Below are 21,357 nucleotides of genomic sequence, written 5' to 3'. Positions count from 1 at the left end.
GAACTCTGGCTGCAGTTGGTAGGATGAACTGAGAGGCAATGCAATCAAGATAGGGTTCCTCGGGGCGCCTGGGTGGCTCAGTCGGTTAAGCGCCCGACTTCGGCTCAGGTCACAATCTCCCGGTTTGTGAGTTCGAGCCCCGCATCGAGCTCTGTGCTGACAGCTCAGAGCCTGGAGCCTGTCTCAGATTCTGTGTCTCCCTCTCTCTCCACCCCTCCCCCACTCGCACGCGCGGGCGCACGCGCTCTCTCCCTCAAAAATAAACATTAAAAAAATTAAAAAATAAAATGATGGGGTTCCTCAAACCTGAAGAAAGGGATTTCCATCCACTAGAGAAGTGCTTTGTTTGGACAACATGAAGTCAAGCGGCAGAGTCCATTTCAGAAGGAGGGACCCTTCAGCTGCTTAATACCAACCACAGGGGTATTTGGATGCTGAAGTGTAACCAGCCCATTCCAGCTCTCCCTCCACCAAGCCAACTTTCCATCTTTGTGCCTGACCTGCACTCCACACACAACGGCCCCACTCCTATCATTCTCAGAAAAATGCTTTGGGGAGCACCGATGTGGCATGGGGATTCACACCTGAGAGTCGTTTCCAATTTCCCCAGTGAAGATGGAGCCTGGGTTACTTCATCTAGAGCAGACAGCAGCTCAGGGAGTCCTCCCAATCCATTTGATTTATATGTAAAGAAGCATTTCTCTTTCCCAAACCCAGAGATGATGTATGTCGTATTGTATCAATCCAACTCAAAGAGACACGATCCCTAGCTTAAAAACGGACTCCCTGCTATGAGGAAGGATTATGCATTGTCCTTAGGAAAGGATGATGGCCCTATCCACTTACATTTACAAACTTCAGGCACAGTATATTCAAGTTAGATTTATGGTGCCACATTAACAGGATGTTAAAAGTAAAATAGCCAGGGCACACAAAACATTCTGTGACCTGCTAATGCTTCTCAAAATCACATCATGGCAAATGCAAAGAATTATTTCCCCAACAAAACTAAGACCCTGACTCAGGGCAATTTTCTGCACAGCCAGCATTTTGGGGTTGGGGGTGGGTTGAATTAATGCCTGTCACACCACTGTGGGGTGTGTTATTATACCCACACAGTGTACTGACATAAATTAGGTTTATGAGTTCCGAAATAAATTCTGGGCTGCACAGACCCAGCATTAACAAGTGACTTTGGTGATTTTTTTCCCGATTACTTAAGTCCGTGTTGACCTGCAACTCGAGAAGGGCACGTTTTCTCACCGATCCCTTGCAGGTAACACCTTAAGCCTTTAGGCCTTTGCTACCGCTGGGGTTCAGAGATTTAAGTGAAGTTGCAAATTTCCAGAAACTAGTTTGAATGTTACAAATTAACACTGAGTTGTTACTCTGGGCTAGTTTCACTGATTAGTATCGTAGATAAAGGCAGAGTGCTGCGCCTAACTACAGTCAGACCTTTGATCATAAAAGTAAAAGGAAGCAGAGAAGTGCAATTCACACGTAATAAACAAATCTCCAAATTATTAAAAAGGCATTTTATTATAAATACATTTTAGTTGTAGCAGTAAAATACATTTTGTTACCATGAATCTTTTAAGACAAAAGAACTTCACTGAGACAATGATCACAATGTAAGAACTGTAGCCCCCCCCCCCCCCCCGCCCCGCCCCCAAATGGAAAACTTGTTCTAAGGAACCAAAGTAGCTAAAGTAATTCCAAAACCTGGTTAGAAAAGAAAACGATTGGGAAAAAAAAAAAAAAAAAAAAAGAAGAAGAAAGAAGAAGAAAGTAAAGACCCTAGAGAGTGGGTTTGGGGTTATTTTATGGTACAAAGTCATTTTTACTTTTAAGGATAAACTCTTTAGGTATTAGAACCTCTCAGATGTGAGGTATCGTTAACTGCGAAGAAAAAAAATAATTGTTAAAATTTTTCCAGAAATTATGATTATTCGACGGTTGCACAACTGGTCCTTGGAAGAGGTGGAAACAGACCATCTCATATCTAGCCTCCCTTCTGGAAGACCTGACGAAGTAAGACCCGGTATGAATTTGCTAAGTAATTGATTGTATGAAGTTAGCTGAACAAGAACTGTTATTTTTGAAGCATTAAAAAAAAAAAACAAAAACAAACAAACAAACAAAAAAAAACAAAACACCTGTCACTAATAACAGGACCCATTTAATAAAATGCAAAGCCCATTACCTTTATAATTTAGAGGAGAGGTATTTTAATCACCATCTTTACCTAGGATACAACTACTACATATAACCAGTACCTTCATGGGTTCCAAAGAATCAGGTCAGATGACTGGCACAGAAAGCGAATACAGTACAATGTCATATACATGGATTGACAGGAAGCAGGCATGGTCTGGATATATGGAAATCCAAGACCTTCCTCCATATGGTGGCGGGCGGGGGGGGGGGGGGGGGGAGGGGGAGGGAGACTGAGAAACATGTTCAGGTGGAGCCCACACATTGGGACTTCAACCTGGACACAAGAGCCCTCTGACCTACTGAAAGAAAGACAGAAAGAGGTCTTTGTAGACAAGGCATCGTGCAAAGCAAAATGTAAATAAACCGAAGCTCCCTGTGAGTTGGAAATGGACAGAGTAACCTGTGCTGAACGTAGAAACAATCCCCACTGAAGGTAATCGAGCCTTTCAAGGAGGAAGTACTGTGTTTGAAGAATTCCAAAGCTGTGCGCTCTGGGAGGCTTATCATGTGCGCTTCTACGTCTAAGCCATTCTATAATTACCTTAAAATATCTTTTCTCTTTCTAGTATCTCATTTAATTCAAAGCCAAACTAAAAACCAGAGGCAGAGCCCGATACCCCTCAAGCTGCAGTCCAGGGGGAATATTAACAACAATGACAGTAATATATGAATTTTAAAAAGACTTGTCAGATTTATTGTATCATAGACAGTTTCTTTCTCAAAAATAGCTTGTTCATACGGGTGCACCTATGGTTTATGAATAACTCATGCTGTGTAGCTGGTAGATTCCCCTAGACTGTTTTTGCAAACATATATGGATTTTTTTTTTTTTTTAAGTAGCAAAGTAATCAGAAACAATCATCAATTTTCTGCCATATACAACACTTCAGGCTCCCCTAACACCTGCCGGCATGGCAGAGAATCCAAAATAACTTTGTTAACCTGAGAAACACGTAATTTGAAACGCAAACCCTTTACCTTCATCCCCCCACCCCCAACCAAAAAAGCCATAAAAACTACGAACACATTATTTGGGGATTATCTATTGCTTCCCATGCTCCATGTCACTGCCATCCTAAGACAGGGCCTCCTGTACTCGGTGCCTCTTGTGACGTTCTGATGGCTTCCTTTTACAATTCTCATCTCCACATGTACGATCAAGAACAAGTCTAAGCACACCAAACAAATGCACAGCTTCTAGAACAAAGCCCAGGCTGCAGGGTGCACAAGACCAAACTCGCCCCAGAAATGAATGAGGGCCTGCACCTTGACGTGGGCAAGTATGCACAGACCTCTAGCGGGGTCGGCAGTGGGGGAGGGGGGGAGGTGGTGACAGCCACTCCAGAGGCTCTCCTCTCTCCTTAGAAATCTTTCTCCATGAATGTTCCACTCGCGGCATCAGAATCATTAAAATGTCTCAAGTGATCGGTTGTTTACATCGAGGAAAGAAACGCATGGTTGGAAAGACCTTCGGGCTTTCTCTAGACCAGCGACTCTCAAACTATGTGGTTCTTGGACCAGCAGCATCGCCTGAAGATTTGTTGAAAATGCAAATGATCAGGCTTCAGCCTGGGATCAGAAGCTCTGGGGTGGGGTCCAGCGATCTGGATTCCAGCAAGACCTCCAGGTAATTCTGATGCCGGCTGAAGTTTGAGAATCACTGCTCTCCCCTGCTCAAACTTCTAAAATCTTAAAATAGGATAGATATTTAAACAGATGCTATTGGGTGACTTCCGTGTTGAAACTATGTAACTTGCTACCCCCTTTTACTTCTCAAACATCAAAAAAAGTAGTAATGAAAAAATTCATTTCAAAAACCCCATTTTTTTTAAAAGTAATATTGATTTCCCCTCCTAGACATAGTTCTAAGGCAGGCAGTCACATGCTAGTATGCAAAATAAAATACAGAAGAGGCCTCCTATACGAGGTGTAGAAATAGCTAAAAAGACACCCCAAGAACATAATGAAAACTCCATAATATTGTTTAATGAACTCATAGAATTATATAAAACTTACTATGCTTTATGCTTAATATTTGTATCAAAATAAAATCTCTCTGTTGAACAAATTGCAAATAAAGTCTGGTCTAATACTCTGATTACTGAAACTATACGTATATGAATGTCTCTGGGTTTTCTTCATGCTTCAGTTTTAGAAGCTTTAGACTACTGTATAACTGGGTTTGGGATTTAACCACAGCTCACATTACTAAGTCTAGATTCTTCTATCAGGTACCTCCCCTCAAAAAAATTTAAGAAACTCCTGTGACTGTTTCCCGAAAGTTTATTCCAAAGTAGGTATTTCCCATCATTTCTAAAATTTTAAATGTTACACTAAAAATGTCTCCTTTTTAATGTCTGGTATTCTAGTTTAAAGTAGTAACATTTGCTGGATGTGTCTTAGAAGAATGTTTAACGTTAGTAAGATTCACTCCTTTTAACAATGGTCTTGAAATTGCTAATTAAGCAGATGTATGAAAGTAGTAAGTGTGAAGTTAGCAGCTTCACAATAAAATCTCAGCAAATAAACATCCAACTTCAAGTAGAAGGGACGCCTAATATAATGAGCACTTTGAAGACTAGCATGCCACTTACTCTTTCATGGCGGTCCGTATCTTTATAAAAAGACGACATCACTATGTGATATTCTGAACAAGAAATCGTAGAACATGATCCATTATTTCTAACGATTGTGGCAAAGAAGGGAGAGAAAAATCAGATCTATTAACACATTTACTTTGAGATTTAGGAAGACACATATGGCGGTGGTAGAAATTAAGGGTTTTCGTATGTTAGGGGGATGGCTCACAAGAAATAATTATAAATCATGGTAAATCATAAAGGACAAATCACTACCTTTGTGGGGCTAGAAGAAAACAAGAAGTGGATGGTAGCCTAAACAACACTTTAAGGCAGCAATCTGTATCTATCAATATATTTAAGGTTTCAATCATGTATTCTTAAACTTTTTCTGGGATTACCTTTTTAAGGACAACTCCAATATGAAACGTTATCCAAGTATAACAGGTGTCTTTTTAAACAACTAGTTCAGTCAATCTAATTTTCTTTTTATCTTGAAATTGTTTGTTCACACCCTGGATCTCAGGCATGGGTGGCTCTCTCTAGCCAAAGTAGCTAGAGATACATTCTTATATGCTTATAGTTTCGTTGCTCTCGAGATGTATATACATGAAAAATATTAAACACATAAAGTAACTACACTAGAACAAGATACTACTACATGTTACCTATCTCAAAGCGAGGAAATTCAGTTAGCTTTCTCAGCAATTTCAATGCCTCCATCAACAAAGAAACTATTTTTACAAATAGGTCTTGGAGATTGCTATGCTGAATTAGATAATGCTTATTCAGTGAGAATTCTGCGTATTTTACTTATTCTGCAATTCTTTGAACTGAAAAGACCAATTGATGTTTACACTCAACCTGAACTTATTCTAGGATCTCTCATGAAAAAGACCACACAAAGCAGTTTGTTATTTCGCATACACAAAATGACCTGGATAGAAAGCGTATCTGTCTGAGGAAAGGAACATTAAGGTCATGTTAGTTTAAATGGTCAATAATTAACTACTGATTAATCAGAAACAAAGCTCTGCTGTAACAGTTTGGCAAAGCATGTGCCAAAATGGCAACCAAAGCCCCTTTTAAAAGCAACACCAGAAAATATCCACATTACACTGAATCATGAGGTTTTTCAAATCTTAAATAAAATCATTGTTAGATCAGGAAAGGAAAAAACAAACAAACAAACTTCAGCACAGACACTCTACAAATTCTATCAGCCAAAAGAATTTCTTTAAGGTAAAAAAAAAAAAAAAGAAAAATCTCAAGCAGCACTGAAATGAAAAAGCGAGATGAATTAAAACAAAAAAGTTCTGGCAAGAAAAAGGAAACACCTCAGAGTGATACAAAGAACAAAGAAGTAGAGAGACATCATGTGAACAATTAACTTCACTTAAAAGAAATCAGTACTAGAAGAAAAGGAAGCTGGTAATATTTGGCATCATCCAAGAGCTAACATCAAGGTTTCTTCAAAAAAAAAAAAAAAAAAAAAGTTCCGTCTGAACACTAAGGATGAAACTAGCACTTAAGCTGTTTTCTCAGTCTGCTTTGTGTGCATTTGCTAACTACTACCCAAGGAATACCCAGACAGCATGAGCCACGCCTCGTTGCCACAGAAACTTACAAGGATTCCCCCGGTAAGACTCAATCAGGACCATTGCAACACTTTACATGCGCGTAAATGACAGATTCAAAGCTCAGCTGGAGAGATGGCAGTAAGTAACACTGAGGAAGAGTAAATGTGTTAGAAGACACATTCAAAACTGAATCTACAAGGGCAGTAGATGGAAACAATATCCAAATACTTGACCGGTTGTTAAGAACTATCAGGAAAGGAGGAACACTGGGACACAGCAGAGCAAGGAACTAATAAGTAGCTATTGTTTTTAGTTTTTTGGAAATAACTTCTTAGAACAGGGGTGTCACGACAACTCAGCAGCTTCCTTATCCCAAGCTTCCAACATCAGTATATTTATATAAAGTGGTGGGGTGTGCACCTGACCATTTTAAATATAAATACAAATAAGTTAAAACTGATATTTTTTAAAGGTTCAAGTATGGAAAACAGAAAATTCGGCAATGACTCCATGACAAGGGATTAACTCAAAGCCCTGACATGCCAGTTCTGTCTTCGTAATTATCAAAATGCTCTGAAACATTTATCTGACTTGCATTGTGGGGGAGAATCACGGATGAAAAAATTATTGTTCAGAGACATCCTCCCGTCAGGAAGATCGGATTTTAATTTGGGCTCTATCTTGCGTTTCGTCACTGAGTCGAAATACAAAAACTTCTTGTGACTAAAGTTACGTTGAGCAAAACGTGACACGGTTAAAGGTGGCGGTCTGACATCAGACAGAGAAAATGTGGTGCCGTAAGTTGCTGGCTCTGTTTTCCAACTGTGATTTATACTAACCATTAACACGTCTACAGTCCACAGGTCTCCATCCACTGCCTCACATGGAGACTCACAGCCCATAAACGGAAGCCGCAGATAAATGATGTGCACCCACTCTGAGCAGAAAGAGCTGAAGAAAACAGGTGTTCTCCTTTTCCTGCAGGCTCACTAACCCTTAACTAAAGGCGTTCTCTTCTCCTAAATTGTCTAAGGATTACAGGGAGTTGGAGCTGGCCAACAGCAATAAAACTCCAGTCATAGAGGAGATGTGAGGAGTTTTCTTTAACCCTGCCACCACTTTTCAACCCCATTTCAAAAATTGTACTGTGAATACAGGATGGCCTATTCAAAAGTAGTCCTCCAAAAAAACTATTTTTGAATGGATCATCAGGATTCACTGGTTCATCAGCAATGTTTCCGAACCTTACGTTATTTAAAAACAAAACCAAAACCAAACCAAACAAAAAGAACAACAACAAAAAAGTTATGTTGTAGTTTCCAGATTTCTCTGAAGTATAAAAAATAGGACTGCCCAATCAGGAAAACAAGAAGGAACATGCATTGTTTCAAGGGTGTTAGAAGACCACAACTTTTAAGAGGGTAAATGTTTTGCTTTGGATTTTACCAAAGTTCACTGAAGACAATTTTTAGACTGGAGAATATTTAAGATGGCTATTTAAATTTTATATTTTTATACAAGTTCAGTGGGATTATAAGAATCGAAAGACATGAAAAACAAGGGTAGTTTTTTGCCCCAGATTTCGATGAATTTTGATACATGTTGGACAAATATCAGATTTCTTTTTAATGATGTTCCTCAAACAAAACAGTTAGCAAAATATTTGAATTGCCATGAATAATGTCACATTTTAATGTAAACATCAAATAAGGTACCAAAATTTTTACTGGAGGGGGGGGAAAAAAAAAAAACAAACCTTAAAGCGGCACAATTCTTTATACCACTGGGGGGGGGGGGGGTAGAAAGCCAGATTACAAACATTTACACATGCATAGTGAGAAAAAAAGGATTTTACTAAATTCACGCATTTTTAAAATAGTTATCAAGTCTACTAAGCACCAACAATCCTAAAAATTTTTCAGCTTCATGATTTGTTTAAAAAAAAACACACACACACACACACACACACACACATACACACTATCAAATTAACGTTAAAAACAAGCTTGAAGTACAGCTTGTCCAAAAAATAACTAACTATGCCAATGTTTTTTCATGTTACAAAAAACAGTGGCATACAAGATACATCTGCAAAGAATGCCTTTAACTCTATCCTACAGTGGATGGAGATTACAACAGCACATCATACAGAGTCTAAAACTATAAAAGTTTTAGAATGCAGCATCTTGTCACAAAAAAAAAAAAAACTGATAAAACTTAAAGTATTTAGAAGATGCTGCCCCTTTATTTTAAAAAATTTTAAATGAATTTAAGCAAAAATAACATACATTTGTACATCAACTGGCCATTTCTGGTACAGAAACCCAGCATATGGTAATATTATTGAATAAATGTAAATGCTACTTACAATTTTTTTTCTTTTTAAATACATTTTAGACAAAGTTTTTTTTTCTTTTTTTTTTTATAGTTGCACAATTAACTCTTAGCTGCTAGCTTGATGCAAACATATGTAACAATACACAAATTTAAAAATATTTTTTATTCTACATAAAAGCTGTCAAAAGACACGTCAAAAATGCAAAATAATGGAATATACTTTTAAAAAATTAGTTGCAAGTCTAGCAGCAAAGCAATTAAGTGAGAACATATTTAATATTAAAACAAAGGGAACTGTGCATCTATAGAGGAAGTCCAACTATCTTAATTCTATTGATATAAACAGAAATCAAAACATTCGCCCCGGAGGGGGAAAAAAAAGTGATTATTTAAAATAGGAGTAAAAGCCATTGCTGCCTGATGAGCTCCCCAGGCTGAGTTCCTGGAACAGAGACAGAGGGTCGCTACTCTTCTTGGCCTGCTCAGGCTGGGGCCTGGGCTTGGGAGGGGCCCGCAAAGCGCTGGCGTAGGACATGGCGGGCTTGCTGCCCCCCGAGCTCTGCTGGCTACTGCTGCTGGCCGACTCCGCGATCTGCTTGTTGGGCATGAGTGGGGGGAACTGGCCGAGATGCTGCAGCACATTATAGTTGAAGGAACTGGACACCTCGAGGCTCTCGGACTTCAGCTGATCCTCAGGGGGTTTGACGGTCTTGGGTGGTGGAACTAGAAGCGGAGAAGAGCGACACGGCTTTAAGGGCACGCCTGGCAATGCTGACCATCTCCTTAGCTCGGCGTGTCACAACTGGCTCTCGTCCCCAGGAGCTCCGTGACGGTACAGCCCCGGGGACAGTCAAGTTCTGCCACAGAACGTTGAAGTCACAACACATCGAATCAAACTTCTAAATCTTATCAATGCTTGCAAAAGACCTGACTACGTAAACTGGGATAGCTAACGCATAAGAACGAAAGGTCAAACCTTCAGGTTTGCTTCGCAAAACTGATTTTATAATGGTACACCTTGATATTTAATATGTTAACTGCTCAACTCTGAATATGGGAACTTACACGTTCTTTCTTAAATAAAAAGGAGCTGTATATGCTGACTCCCGGTCAAAATACCTTTTATTTTTAACCTAGGTAACACTCGATTCCATTTCTTAAAAATGCTCTCTTTTCTTGTAATATATAAATAAACACAGGGTAAGGTAGGGGAGAAACAACTATAAATTTTACTTCACATTTCCTATATGTAATCTAATTTTTAACATCCTTTAAAACTTGACCCCACTCAAACAGAACTACCCTGCGACCCAGCAACTAAAACTACTAGGTATTTATCCAAGGGATACAAGAGTGCTTTTTCAAAGGGGGACGTGTACTCTGATGTTTATAGCAGCCCTATCGACAATAGCCAAATTATGGAAAGAGCCCAAATGTCTTTCCCAAATGATGAATGGATAAAGAAGATGTGGTATTTCTACAATGGAGTATTACTTGGCAATCAAAAAGAATGGAATCTTGCCATCTGCAACAACGTGGATGGAACTGGAGTATATTATGCTAGGTGAAATAAGTCAGTCAGAGAAAGATAAGTATCATATGACTTCACTCATATGTGGAATTTAAGATACAAAACAGACGAACATAAAGGAAGGGAAACAAAAATAATATAAAAACAGGGAGGGAGATAAACCATAAGAGACTCTTAAATACAGAGAACAAACTGAGAGTTGCTGGAGGGGTTGTGGGTGGGGGGATGGGCCAAATGGGCAAGGGGCATTAAGGAGGACACTTGTTGGGATGAGCATTAGGTGTTGTTATATGTGAGTGATGAATCACTAAATTCTATTCCTGAAATCATTATTAACACTTTATGCTAACAACTTGGATGTAAATTTAAAAAAACAATAATGGCGCCTGGGTGGCTTAGTCGGTTGAGCGTCTGACTTCGGCTCAGGTCAGGATCTCGCAGTCCGTGGGTTCGAGCCCCGCGTCGGGCTCTGTGCTGACAGCTCAGAGCCTGGAACCTGCTTCGGATACTGTGTCTCCCTCTCTCTCTGCCCCTGCCCTGCTTGTGCTCAGTCTCTCAAAAAGTAAATAAACATTAAAAAAATAAAATAAAATTTGACCCCACTCTTCCTAATTTTATTGTCCACTAAACCATGACTTACTCTCAAACACTGCTTTTTCCAGTCCTTTAAATGTTTAAATAATTTTCCCTCTACTCTTCTAGGTTCTTGTCTGAGACAGTCCCTACAGTAAGACAGCTGAACAGGAGAAAAACAAACAAATGTTTAATAAACATGTATACCTTCTGTATACATGAGGGAGATCCAGGAAAACCGAATAACTCCCTGAAATGGCCCAAACCAGCAACTAAAATGACATGTCCAGCTAAAGACAAAAGATCTTGGGTGTGTGAGGCAGTTACGTGAGGATACCAGGAAAAGCACAGTGAACAAGGTTGTTACGCAGGGTAAGTTAACTTAAGGGTAAATTGTTTTCTCCATTGATAGTTTCTAGAAATTTAGAACAATCCTCTTCCTGGTGCAGAGAGGGAGACATTCTTACAAATAGAGACCTCCCCTGTAAATGTAAAATGTCTCTTACCAAAGGGTAACTTTCACCCAGTTTTCAGAGCTTCTGTGTCTGTAGTTTCTTAAAAATAATCATCCTGAAATAATCTTTATGCCAAAGAGCACGTTTGGGGGCGGTAAATTCTGTTCTCCCTCACTGACATTGTACTGGATTATAATCATAATACACATTCACTGAGGATAATTTGAAAGTTACAGAAAAGGCCAAAGAGGAAAACAAGTCAGTTATACCAGAGATAAGCCTTAAGTTGGTGTTTTTTCCTAACCACATCATATAACACAGATACTTCATAACTTATTTAAGTAACCTCTCATTTTTATTTTTTATTTTTAAGTGTGTATTTATTTATTTTGAGAGAGAGAGAGAGTGAGTGAGTGAGAGAGACCAAGCAAGCACGTGTGAGCAGGGGAGAGACAGAGAGAGAGGGAGAGACAGAATCCCAAGCAGGTTTCATGCTGTCAGCACAGAGCCTGACATGGGGCTGGAACCCACAAAACTGTGAGATCGTGACCTGAGCTGAAATCGAGAGTCAGATGCTTAACCAACTAAGCCACCCAAGTGCCCCAAAGTAACCACTGTGGAGCCTGCTTGGGATTCTGTCTCCTCTCTCTCTGCTCCTCCCCTGCTGGTGCTGTCTCTGTCTCTCTCAAAATGAATAACTAAACTGAAAACACAACAAAAAACAAAACAAAACAAAAAAACCTTTAAAAATTCATAAAATTCTTCAAAATTAGTTTAAACTACCTAACATCTTTCTAGAACATTTACCACTTCTCCATCTAAATGTCACTGATTTTGGGGGGGGGGGGGGAATGCTTTTAAAAGCACGAGTTTAACAAACATACCATGATGAATCATTAAATTCTACTCCTGAAATGTACATTACACTATATGTTAACTACCTAGAATTTAAATAAAAACTTACGACATAAAAAAATAAAAACCTCACCAAATATTTCAGTATAACAGCAGACTGTACTGTCTAACACAATACATAAAATAAACATCTTATTGATTGTTCAAGAACTTACTATTTTTACTTACTTTACTAAGATTTATTATTTAACCATGTTCTCATTTTCAGGACAACAATTAAATATTTTCAACTAAATAATCCATACAAAACAGTTCTAACTTAATGCCTACATTCTTATTTAACCATGAGTTCAAGATTTTTATTAATATGACTTACCACATATATTCCAGATAAGAGAAAGTATTCTTTAAAACTATTACTAATCTGACAACCAATGATGTTATTCAACGTTGTCTATCTCATCTTAAATTTTCATCTGTACGTTAATAGGGAATGTCTGATAGAGTACTATGTACGGTCCCCAAGATAAGTGAAAAGAACTCAAACACATCCGCATGCTGGGAGAAGTGAAGCCCATCCGGCGGCCCGGTTGACATCACCAGGTGTAAAGGCTGAGCCGTGTGACTGGACCACCCACAACCTCATGGGCACAAGACCTATTTTCATTATCTCCTTAGTCAGCAGGCATTCACTGAGAACTTGGAAGTGCGATCAGTGACAAAATGGGAAATCCAACGTTCAAGAAGGTCAAAGACGTGGTTCTTTGCTCTCGGGATGAAAATTGAGAAAATACGGCCATATCGGACACAATGACCACTTTTAAATTCCTAATCAAAATGACATAAACAGTTTTCTTCAAGCAGTCTCAAGTCTCAAACTTCAGAAAAAAATTTCCCATGTGGTAATTATTCCCCTTCTGACCCACGACAGGCAATGGCTGCACTCCTCTAAAAATGAATCAGTAAATGAATCCTGATAGTTGTGCTTCAGAAGACTTGTGGTCTTGAGCTCATTTTTTTTTTTTAATTTTTTTTTTTTTTCAACGTTTATTTATTTTTGGGACAGAGAGAGACAGAGCATGAACGGGGGAGGGGCAGAGAGAGAGGGAGTCACAGAATCGGAAACAGGCTCCAGGCTCCGAGCCATCAGCCCAGAGCCCGACGCGGGGCTCGAACTCACGGACCGCGAGATCGTGACCCGGCTGAAGTCGGACGCTTAACCGACTGCGCCACCCAGGCGCCCCTTGAGCTCATTTTTTAATACTTTAACTGTTACTTTCAACAAAAGAATACTACAATTTGTCTACCAGTAATGACAAAATAGTAATTGTATATTTGTGGAAAAGATACCATAAAATGACATGCACTTTGGACAGTTATTTAGGAACTTTCTACCTTATCAGCTCAAGTCAGGTTTTCATTGATTTTGGCCAAAAGTTATCCTGAAATTTAGGTGGAAAAAAAAAAAAGAGAGAGAGAGAGAGAGAGAGAGAGAGAAAGGATGTTGTCTTTAAAGTAAGTTATAATAGGGGCGCCTGGGTGGCTCAGTTGGTTGAGCATCCAACTCAGCTCAGGTCATGATTTCAGGGTTCATGGGTCTGAGCCCCACGTCGGGTTCTGTGCTGACAGCTCGGAGCCTGGAGCCTGCTTCGGATTCTGTGTCTCCCTCTCTCTCAGCCCCTCCTCTGCTCACGCTCTGTCAGTTTCTCTCTCTCAAAAGTAAGTAAACATTCAAAAAAACTTTTTTAATAAATAAATACAACGAAGTTATAACAAAACAACCAAAAAGTAACAAGGGCCACCTGGGTGGCTCAGTCAGTTAAACGTCAGACTTCATCTTAGCTCAGGTCAGGATCTTGTGGTTCGTGGGATCCAGCATGGAGCCTACTTGGGACCCTCTCCCTCTCTCTGGCTCTCCTCTCCCCCACTTGTGCACATGCGTACACACTTTCACTCTCAAAATAAATAAATAAAACTTCAAAAAAAATTCCTTATTACTGATTTTGTAAATGAGATGTTTCTCAATTAATACACGGCAGGTATTAATGAATGTCTTAACAATTAAAATCACAATGTGTCTTTCCAGGAAACAAAACCAAAATCTTTTTAATGCTTTTGTCCTACCAAGTCTATTGTTCTAAAAATATGTTTGTATGGTACATACTCAAAAATGGGCCAGTTGCAGAAACAATAGATTCACATGCTAAGAACGAACAAAATTAAATCCCAATACAAAGATTAAGGCTACCAGGGCAGAAATTCACCCAACAAAGATCACAGGCTTATTCACAAAGATCAATGTCTACAGCCTACAAAGAGAAGGCTACAGGTTAGAGAACTCAAACAGTATCATTTGTTTCCGTACATTTAATATCTTTTAAAAAAGAGGGAACAGATAAAGGATAAAAGTGCATTTATCTGCATTCAAGGCTAAAGACTTTAGACTTCCTACCCAACAACATAAGAGCCTTGTCCATTCCAATGCCATTCTATGCCTTTTTTTTTTTTTTTCCTCTTGAAGCTTTAGATTTCTCAGTTCATTAGAATATAAGGAAATAACACAGGATTTCTAAATCTCAACATGCTGGACTTTATTGGTTTCTCTCGTGGCCAAACTCTATTGTATAGCAAACTGTCAATGACTTTACTGACAATAAATCCTTGGAAACTGATGTTGACCCAACCAACTCCCGCCCCTAATCCTGGAGAGAAAACAAGCAAGCAAACAAAAAACAAAATCCAGAAAACAAACTTTTCCCAAGCAAAGGTGATTCTATTTAGAAATTTAAATTTAGAATTTAGATTAAATTAGAATTAGAATTAAATTTAGAAATTCAAATTCCATTACTTCTTTCATTCATGCGCACAGGTAAAAATGATCCAATCGATGAGCTCCCCAGAGACAGATCTACTTCCCTTTCAGACCATAAATATGGACAACACTGTATGGCCTGAGACACACCTACGAACTCTGAGCATTAAATATGATTCAAAGATAATAATATAAATGGGGGGGGGGGGTTGGGGGCTCGGGAAGAAGAAGAAAAACTCCATAAATATCCAGGAGCCAAGTAGTCAAAAACTGCAAGTTTTAACAACGCACCAATTCTGTCTTACCTATCAACTCTCTGGGTTGAGCTGTCCTGCTGGGTCCATTACACGGAATGTTCTGATAGGGGGTAGATGAGGTGGTGTTTACCCAGGACTCCGGGGATGAAAAGTTGAAAGAAGATTGGCTACTATGGTCCTGAAGCTCTTTATACTGAGCAAGACTGTCTTGAGGAGTGCTTACTTCTTCAGAACAAGGCTGGACTGAGCTAGATGAGATTCTTCTTTGGTACAAGGGCCGACCAGGTCCTCTGGGTTCATACTACACAAAGAAAAAGGAGAGTTCATGAATTAGCGGAACTTACACCGCCTCCCCCTTCAGTACACAGCAATCCCACCGTATGAAACAGCAGTTCTCAAAGTACTCTCTTCTGTCACTATCACCCCTCCCCACCACCCTGCCCCAAAAAGCTGCCTGCACTCTGGACACAGTGTTCAGGAGACCTGGGTTTAAAACTCAGTTCGGGCCTTTAGCAGGTAGTCCCTATGATAACACACATCTAATTTCTGGTTCTGGGGGCACCTGGGTGACTCAGTCGGGGAAGCATCTGACTTTGGCTCGAGTCATGATCTCACGGTTCGTGGGTTCGAGCCCCACGTCAGGCTCGGCGCTAACCGCTCAGAGCCTGGAGCCTGCTTCCGATTCTGTCTCTGTGTCTCTCTGCCTCTCGCCTGCCCCAAATAAATACCTATTTTAAAAAGTTAAAATAATAATAATTTCTGGTCTGTAAAATACGGAGCTGAACTACTTGTCCTCAGTTCTAAAACTCTATTACCGTCTTAGGGAACATTAGATTAAGAATGAAGAAACGTATCTACTCAATATTAAATGGGGGAAACTACAGTCACAGTCAATTAAACCACGGCCACCTTGAATGGCAACCCATTCTAGATTTCTCTCTTGTGCCAAATCTTCACAGCCTCCCGATTTATTATTCCTCAGACTTAATGGCAAGACAGGACTCCTCAAGCCCAACGTGAAGTACTCCTGATCTGGCTCACTGCGTGTGTGTCCTTTCAACACAGTCTTCAATGGACACAGAACATTACTTTCTTCAAAGCAATCCTTTATAGGTTTGAAACCCAATTAACTGACTGCTGGTATTTTCTCCTCCCTGAACCGCACAACCCAGATCCCTTTAACCCTCTCAACAAGACCCACTGCCAGCCATTTCAAGACTGTTGACTGTTCCCCACGCCCTGCGACCGCTGTGACCGATATTCAATCTCCATTCTGGTGGCAAGGCTGTATGAGTGGCAGTTTTAGGTATGCAGCCTCAGCCTAGAGCCAGACTATCTGGGTTAGACCTCAGGCTGCATTTACCAGCCAGGCGTCGCCTGGGCAATTGACCTTAACTCCTGGGAGCTTTGTCTGTAAACATGGCTTCGTTACCCACAGGACCTGCCTCTCAGGATTGTGGTTAAGAATTAAATGAGTTCAGGGGCGCCTGGGTGGCGCAGTCGGTTAAGCGTCCGACTTCAGCCAGGTCACGATCTCGCGGTCTGGGAGTTCGAGCCCCGCGTCGGGCTCTGGGCTGATGGCTCAGAGCCTGGAGCCTGTTTCCGATTCTGTGTCTCCCTCTCTCTCTGCCCCTCCCCCGTTCATGCTCTGTCTCTCTCTGTCCCAAAAATAAATAAACGTTGAAAAAAAAAAATTAAAAAAAAAAAAAAAAAAAAAAAAAAGAATTAAATGAGTTCAACATGTACAGTATTGAGAACTGTTCCTGGCACACAGGAAGGGCTTGCTGTCATACAAGTGCTTTAATGTAACATATAAAGATAAGATTCCACGTAGATCTTAAATGACAGAATGAGATGGACTTTTTATTGCCCCCTCCCCCTCCTTCTCAATAGTAGTAATTTATTACTAAGTTTGTGATCATTATGCTTCTGAGGAATCTTTTATTTTTTTTTTATTTTTTTTATGTTTGTTTATTTTTGACAGAGAGAGAGACACAGAGCATGAACAGGGGAGGGGCAGAGAGAGAGGGAGACACAGAATCCGAAGCGGGCTTCAGTCTCTGAGCTGTCAGCACAGAGCCCGATGCAGGGCTCAAACTCACAGACCGTGAGATCCTGACCTGAGCTGAATGAAGTCGGACGCTCAACCGACTGAGCCACCCAGGCGCCCCTGAATCTTTCTTTTACCATTACTGTTAGCAATAACTGGAAATCAGGAACTGAAAATTAGACTACAAAGAAGAGAAAGAGATGAATTAGCACAGTAATAGCAGTTTGTTTGTTGGGAATATAAGCACAAACAGATATTGTCGGGCCAGTTAAACGCAGGAAAAGTGTGGATATAAGCACTGTGCGGAGAAAGTCTTCCTAGATGAACCACTAGAATATAAAGCAAGGGAGGGAAGGGGTCTGGACTGGCTGCCATTATTCAGAAGGGTAGGAAAGGACGGGAGGAGAGCAATTTTCTCACTATTATTAAACAATGAGCACCCAAGTCATTTCTTCATTTCCAAAGTTTTAGCTACTGAATAGAAAGGAAAGAGATCCATCTAGTTAATTCTTTTCATATATTTTTATTGTTCTTCTGTCTGTAAGTATAATATTGAAATTCACCTTCAATTTTGCTCTGCCTTAAAAGCAATTTTTTCAGGGGCACCTGGGTGGCTTAGTTAAGTGTCCAACTCTTGATTTTGGCTCAGGTCATGGTCTCATGCCCCAGCTGACAGCATGGAGTCGGCCTGGGATTCTCTGTCTCCCTCTCTTTCTGCTCCTCCTGTGTGCTCTTTCTCTCTCAAAATTAAACAATATTTATGAATCAATGAATGCATGCATGCAACTTGTATCAATGATCATTCTGAATTTGATTCTGGTTTTCTAGAATATTAGCCATCCTGTCAACTGTGAGTTTAATCAGCACATTTGAAATTTCTTTGTCTAGGTCATTGAATTACGATGCTGAGTAGAATAACCATCCTTTCTAAACTGCTTTATGTTCTCTAAGGCTAGGCAATCCCTGAATGATTGATCATTCATTGATCATGATTGATCACAACAGCGTGTGCAGTATGTCTTTTTTATCAAGGTTTGTTATGAAGATCATCAGCTCCTAGAATCAAAATGAAGTGTTTCTTTGTGTTACCATGCCTTGAGTGTTTAGTAAACAGAGCCACGATGTGTGGGAAATCACATTCTAAAGTATTTACGTGTGAATATGAAAGTAAAAACAACTAACATCTGTTATGGGCTCAGAAAGAACAGGTTATAATAAATTCCCTGGGGATACACAACATTAAGGATATTCATATGAACTTCAGGCATTAACTTTATAAGCCTTTTTTCATTAAATAATAAACATACGTGCACTGGTAGTATAAACAATACCTTTTTACAATGAATAGACACATAGACCACAAGGGGTGCCTAGGTGGCTCGGTCGGTTAAGCGTCTGACTCTTGATTTCAGCTCAGGTCTTGAGCTTGCGGTTCTTGAGTTCGAACCCCGTATCGGGCTCCCCGCTGACAGCGTGAAGTCTGCTTGGGATTCTCTCTCTCTGCCCCTCCCCCACTGTGCTGGCTCTCTTTCTCTCAAAATAAATAAACTTTAAAAATCTTAAAATAAAATGAGGAAAACTAAAAATCACAAGCCAACAGAAAGGGTGATATGAAAGGAGGCACTATTCAATTAAGGTTTTTAAAAGATGTGTATCATTTGTATCTTTCAACTGAAATTCGAAAAACAATCACACAGTTGACATGCAGAGCAGGAGTTGTGCAATACTGGGTAACATATTTATAATGGTTTCTAAGCGGCTATTGACAAAGATGAATGTGCAGATGGAATATGAAATTCAATTTCAAATCACATCATGAATATGATTGATCCTTGATGTCAGAAAAAGAACAAAAACTTAAAATTATTTTTAAAAAGCCTACTGGTACATCTATTTCATACAACATGGATGAAGATAACGTATGAAAATATGATTTGCTTCTTTGGATCTGTCCTGAAAGGAATTTGAGTAAAGGCAGAGATATCTTGATGACAACTGAAAATAAATGGCTTATATACCAAACAAATTACATTTTAGCGGTTCTGCAGTTTTCAGCATACGAATCCTGTACACGTTTTGTTAGCTTTAAACCTATTTCATTTTTCTTTGGGCTATTTGTAAATGGTATTTATTGGCTTCTACATTTTGGTTCCCAATTATACATTGCTAACATACAGAAATGACATCGATTTGTGGGTGTTGGCTGTATATCCTGTAACCCTGTAACCTTGCTATATTCATGTTAGTCACAGGATTTTTGTTGGTTTGTTTTCTGGATAGATTCCTTGGGTTTTCCCACATTGACAATCATGTCATCTTTAAACAGAGACAGTTTTATTTCTTCCTTTCTAATCCCTTTGTCTTTTATTTCTTTTTCTTGCCTTACTGCTTTGGTTAAGATTTCCAGTACAATGTCAAATAGGAGTGTTGAGAGCAAACATTTTACCTTGTTCCTAGTTTTATTTGTTTATTTATTTATTTATTTATTTATTTATTTATTTCTATTTAGATGTTTATTTATTTTTGAAAGAGAGAGACAGCGTGACCAGGGGAGGGGCAAAGAGAGAGGACACAGGGACACAGGATCCAAAGCAGGCTCCAGGCTCTGAGCTGTCAGCACAGAGCCTGACGGGGGGCCCAAGCTCACCAACCATGAGATCATGACCTGAGCCGAAGTCAGGTGCCCAGGCGCCCCTCTTGCTCCTAGTTTTAAAGAGAAAGCATTCATCTCTGCCATTAAATATGATGGTAGCTGTGGGATTTTTACAGGTGCTCTTTAACAGGTTGAGGAATTTCCCTTCAAGTTCCAGTTTGCTAAGAGCTTTTATGCATCACGGACATCAAATGTATGTGGCTTTCTGGGTTGGGGGGGGGGGGGGGTTATCTCTTGATATAATCATGTGATTTTTCGCTTTACACAGTATGGTGGATTATACTTATTTATTTTCAAATACTGAACCAGTTTTGCATTCTGGGAATAAGCCCTGAAATGGTCATACTGTATTATTCTTTTTTATTTTATTTTTATTTTTTTATTAAAAAAAATTTTTTTAATGTTTATTTTTGAGAAAGAGAGAGACACAGAGTGCAAGCGGGGGAGGGTCAGAGAGGGAGACACAGAATTTGAAGCAGGCTCCAGGCTCTGTGCTGTCAGCACAGAGCCCAACGCGGGGCTTAAACTCACAGACCACTATATCATGACCTAAGCCGAAGTCAGATGTTTAACGGACTGGGCCACCCAGGCTCCCCTGTATTATTCTTTTTTATATACTAAATTCAATACACTTAAGTTTCGTTGAGGATATCTGCATCAGTGTTCACAAATATAAGTCTAAAGTGATGCCTGGGTGGCTCAGTCTGTTGAGTGTCTGACTTCGGTGACTTCAGCCCAGGTCAAGATCTTGTGGGTCATGGGTTCAAGCCCCACATCGGGCTCTGTGCTGACAGCTCAGAGTCTGGAGTCTGCTTTGGATTCTGTGTCTCCCTCTCTCTCTGCTCCTCTCCTGCTTGTGCTCGGTCTGTCTGTCTGTCTCTCTCAAAAATAAAAAAAATTTAAGTTACATATATATATATATATTTGCATGTTTGTATATATGTATATATCTGTAGTTCTTCCCTATATGTACTGGATTTGTCTAGTTCTGGTATCAAAGTAATGCTGGCCATATAGAAGTATTTCCTTCTCTTCCATTCTCTGGAGAAGACTGTGTAAATTGGTGGTATTTCTTCTCTAACATGTTTGGAGGAATTCAAATAGTAAGCTATCTGGGCCTGAAGAATTCTTCTTTGGTAGGTTTTTAAACTACAAATTCAGGGTCTTTGATAGTCAATAAATATTTAACAAAAGAATTAAAATGTTGAAAGTTGAATACCGTATTTTCTATTTAATTTTCTCAAGATTTGAGGAAGAAATTCTGGACTTTGCACTCTTAATTAGACACTACTTACTTCAAATTAGCTCCTCATAAGGTTATCATCTTTTGTTTAAAGCAACGTGCTATTAGTTTCATAGAGAGGTACAGAGTAACCCAGAAAGAAAGAAACTAGAAAAGAGGGAGGAGAGGAGTATCCCTGTTTCAGTATCCCTGACGCCTGGGTGGCTCAGTCGGTT

General features: G+C 39.6%; 1 protein-coding gene across 7 annotated transcripts in view; it reads right to left on the bottom strand.

The window, feature by feature from the left end:
* Positions 1–1,520: 1,520 nt before the first annotated feature.
* The window catches only part of HELZ (helicase with zinc finger), a 162,970-nt gene continuing 143,133 nt past the window's right edge, over positions 1,521–21,357 (bottom strand). For all 7 annotated transcript variants that reach the window (XM_047831645.1, XM_047831648.1, XM_047831646.1 and 4 more), the window contains 2 exons: positions 15,245–15,497; positions 1,521–9,436 (listed from right to left, as the gene is read on the bottom strand). In XM_047831645.1, coding sequence (XP_047687601.1) covers positions 9,099–9,436; positions 15,245–15,497 — 591 coding nt within the window. In that variant the 3' untranslated portion in view covers positions 1,521–9,098. The remainder of the gene's footprint in view (positions 9,437–15,244; positions 15,498–21,357) is intronic.

This window comes from Prionailurus viverrinus, chromosome E1 (assembly GCF_022837055.1).
Source record: "Prionailurus viverrinus isolate Anna chromosome E1, UM_Priviv_1.0, whole genome shotgun sequence".
NCBI classification, from domain to species: domain Eukaryota; kingdom Metazoa; phylum Chordata; class Mammalia; order Carnivora; family Felidae; genus Prionailurus; species Prionailurus viverrinus.
The sequence above is the reverse complement of the archived record's forward strand: the minus strand, read 5'-3'. Positions and strand labels throughout refer to the sequence as shown.